Genomic DNA, 1,876 nt, shown 5'->3' with positions numbered 1-1,876 from the left:
ATCCCCTGTCCCGTCCTCTTCCTCCTCGCGCCGCAACCGACGAATCCTCCCCCAGACCCCCACATGGCCTCTCACATGCACCCACCATAACCAATTTTCTATCATCCCTAACCTCCTCCTCTCGCTTTCTCTAATCATAGATTAAGTGAGTGAAAGTGAAGCCTCACCGCACCACGAGCTCGGTAAGTCCACTGCACCGACGGTTTCATCCATCCAACTACCGCGCTCGCTCGCACTCCCCTTTTCTTTAGTGAGCTGCCGTGCAGCTCCGCCACCCACATCAAAGCGAGCTCACCCCATCTCCTCCTTCCTCCCTCCCTCCTCCCCTGCTCGCCGCTCTGCTCAAACAAGCAGATCCAAGCAGCAGCAGCAGAGCGCCGGAGGGACGCCAGGATGCACGCCAAGACGGACTCGGAGGTGACGAGCCTGGCTCCATCCTCCCCAGCGCGCTCCCCGCCGCGGGCGGCCGCCAGCAACAACGCCGGGGGCGGCGGCGGGGTGATGCGCGGCTCGGTGTACTACGTGCAGAGCCCGTCGCGGGACTCGCACGACGGGGAGACCACCACCAAGGGGGCAACCTCCGTGCACTCCACGCCCGCGCTCAGCCCCATGGCCTCGCCCCGCCACTCCCACTCCTCCGTCGGCCGCGACTCCTCCTCCAGCCGCTTCTCCCGCGGCGCCGCCCACCACAAGGACAAGTCCGGGGGCGGCCGCAAGGGCGCGCCGCCGGGCAAGGGGTGGCAGGAGATCGGGGTCATCGAGGAGGAGGGGCTGCTCGACGAGGAGGACCAGCGCCGCCCCATGCCCAAGCGCTGCAAGTACTGCCTCATCTTCGTCGGCGGCTTCGCGGTGCTCTTCACCTTCTTCGCGCTCGTGCTCTGGGGCGCCAGCCGCTCCCAGAAGCCGCAGATCGCCATGAAGGTACCTTTTTCTTTATTCTTTCTTGGTTCTTGCTTGCTTGGTTGATGCGCTTGGATCTGGAGCTGACGGTTGATTTTGTGGGGAAACGAACGAAATGAAACAGAGCATCACGTTCGAGAACTTCATCATCCAGGCCGGCACGGACGCGTCGCTGGTGCCGACGGACATGGCCACCACCAACGCGACCGTCAAGTTCACCTACAAGAACACCGGCACCTTCTTCGGCATCCACGTCACCGCCGACCCCTTCACGCTGTCCTACTCCCAGCTCAACCTCGCCGCCGGAGACGTAAGCCTTCCATCTCTTTCTTCCCCTTTGCATCAACTGGATCTGGAGGCCCGTCCGTCAGATCCAAGAACGAGACTAACCAAAGGTGCGCCTGCAGCTCAAGAAGTTCTACCAGGGGCGGAGCGGGCGGCGGACGGCGAGCGTGAACGTGAAGGGGAACAAGGTGCCGCTGTACGGCAGCGGGCCGACGCTGATGGCGCAGCCGGCGGGGGGCAAGGGCGGCGCCGGCAAGGTGATCCCGGTGCCGATGGTGCTGCGGACGACGGTGCGGTCGCAGGCGTACGTGCTGGGGGCGCTGGTGAAGCCCCGGTTCACCAAGGAGGTGGAGTGCAAGGTGGTGATGAACCCCGCCAAGCTCAACAAGCCCGTCTCCCTGGAGAAGGCCTGCAAATACTCATGATCTGCTCATGATCCATCCATCAATTGGTTGGTTGGTTGATTGATCGATTGATTGAGTAATCGAATCAATTGGTTGATCGGTTGATGAGTAAATTGTTCTTCTTCTTCTTTTCTTGCTCTGTGCATTTCTCTCACGTATGCCTTTTCTTTTTGTGTATCTATATATGTTGCTCCACTATAAATTATCAAGTTTTGTAATCGCCGTGGTGGCTGTGACAGTGATGGACCAACTACTCAGTGGAGTGATTCTTTTCGGCGTTGCATTCA

At 60.5% G+C, this 1,876-nt stretch overlaps 1 protein-coding gene across 1 annotated transcript; it reads left to right on the top strand.

Moving 5' to 3' along the window:
- The first annotated feature begins 231 nt into the window (after positions 1 to 231).
- Positions 232 to 1,876, top strand: LOC123047558 (uncharacterized). The gene is made up of 3 exons (XM_044471141.1): positions 232 to 921; positions 1,025 to 1,210; positions 1,308 to 1,876. The coding sequence occupies exons 1-3, from the start codon at positions 394 to 396 to the stop codon at positions 1,608 to 1,610; spliced, it is 1,017 nt and encodes a 338-aa protein (XP_044327076.1). The 5' UTR covers positions 232 to 393; the 3' UTR covers positions 1,611 to 1,876.

Source organism: Triticum aestivum, chromosome 2B, assembly GCF_018294505.1.
Source record: "Triticum aestivum cultivar Chinese Spring chromosome 2B, IWGSC CS RefSeq v2.1, whole genome shotgun sequence".
NCBI classification, from domain to species: Eukaryota; Viridiplantae; Streptophyta; class Magnoliopsida; order Poales; family Poaceae; genus Triticum; species Triticum aestivum.
This window is presented reverse-complemented; position numbering and strand designations above follow the sequence as displayed.

Excerpts from the sequence above, each read along its gene's own strand:
- LOC123047558 (XM_044471141.1), top strand. The coding sequence starts at position 394 with ATGCACGCCAAGACGGACTCGGAGGTGACGAGCCTGGCTCCATCCTCC. Across the intron at positions 922-1,024 it reads AGCCGCAGATCGCCATGAAG|AGCATCACGTTCGAGAACTT; the intron begins GTACCTTTTTCT and ends GAAATGAAACAG. Across the intron at positions 1,211-1,307 it reads TCAACCTCGCCGCCGGAGAC|CTCAAGAAGTTCTACCAGGG; the intron begins GTAAGCCTTCCA and ends GTGCGCCTGCAG.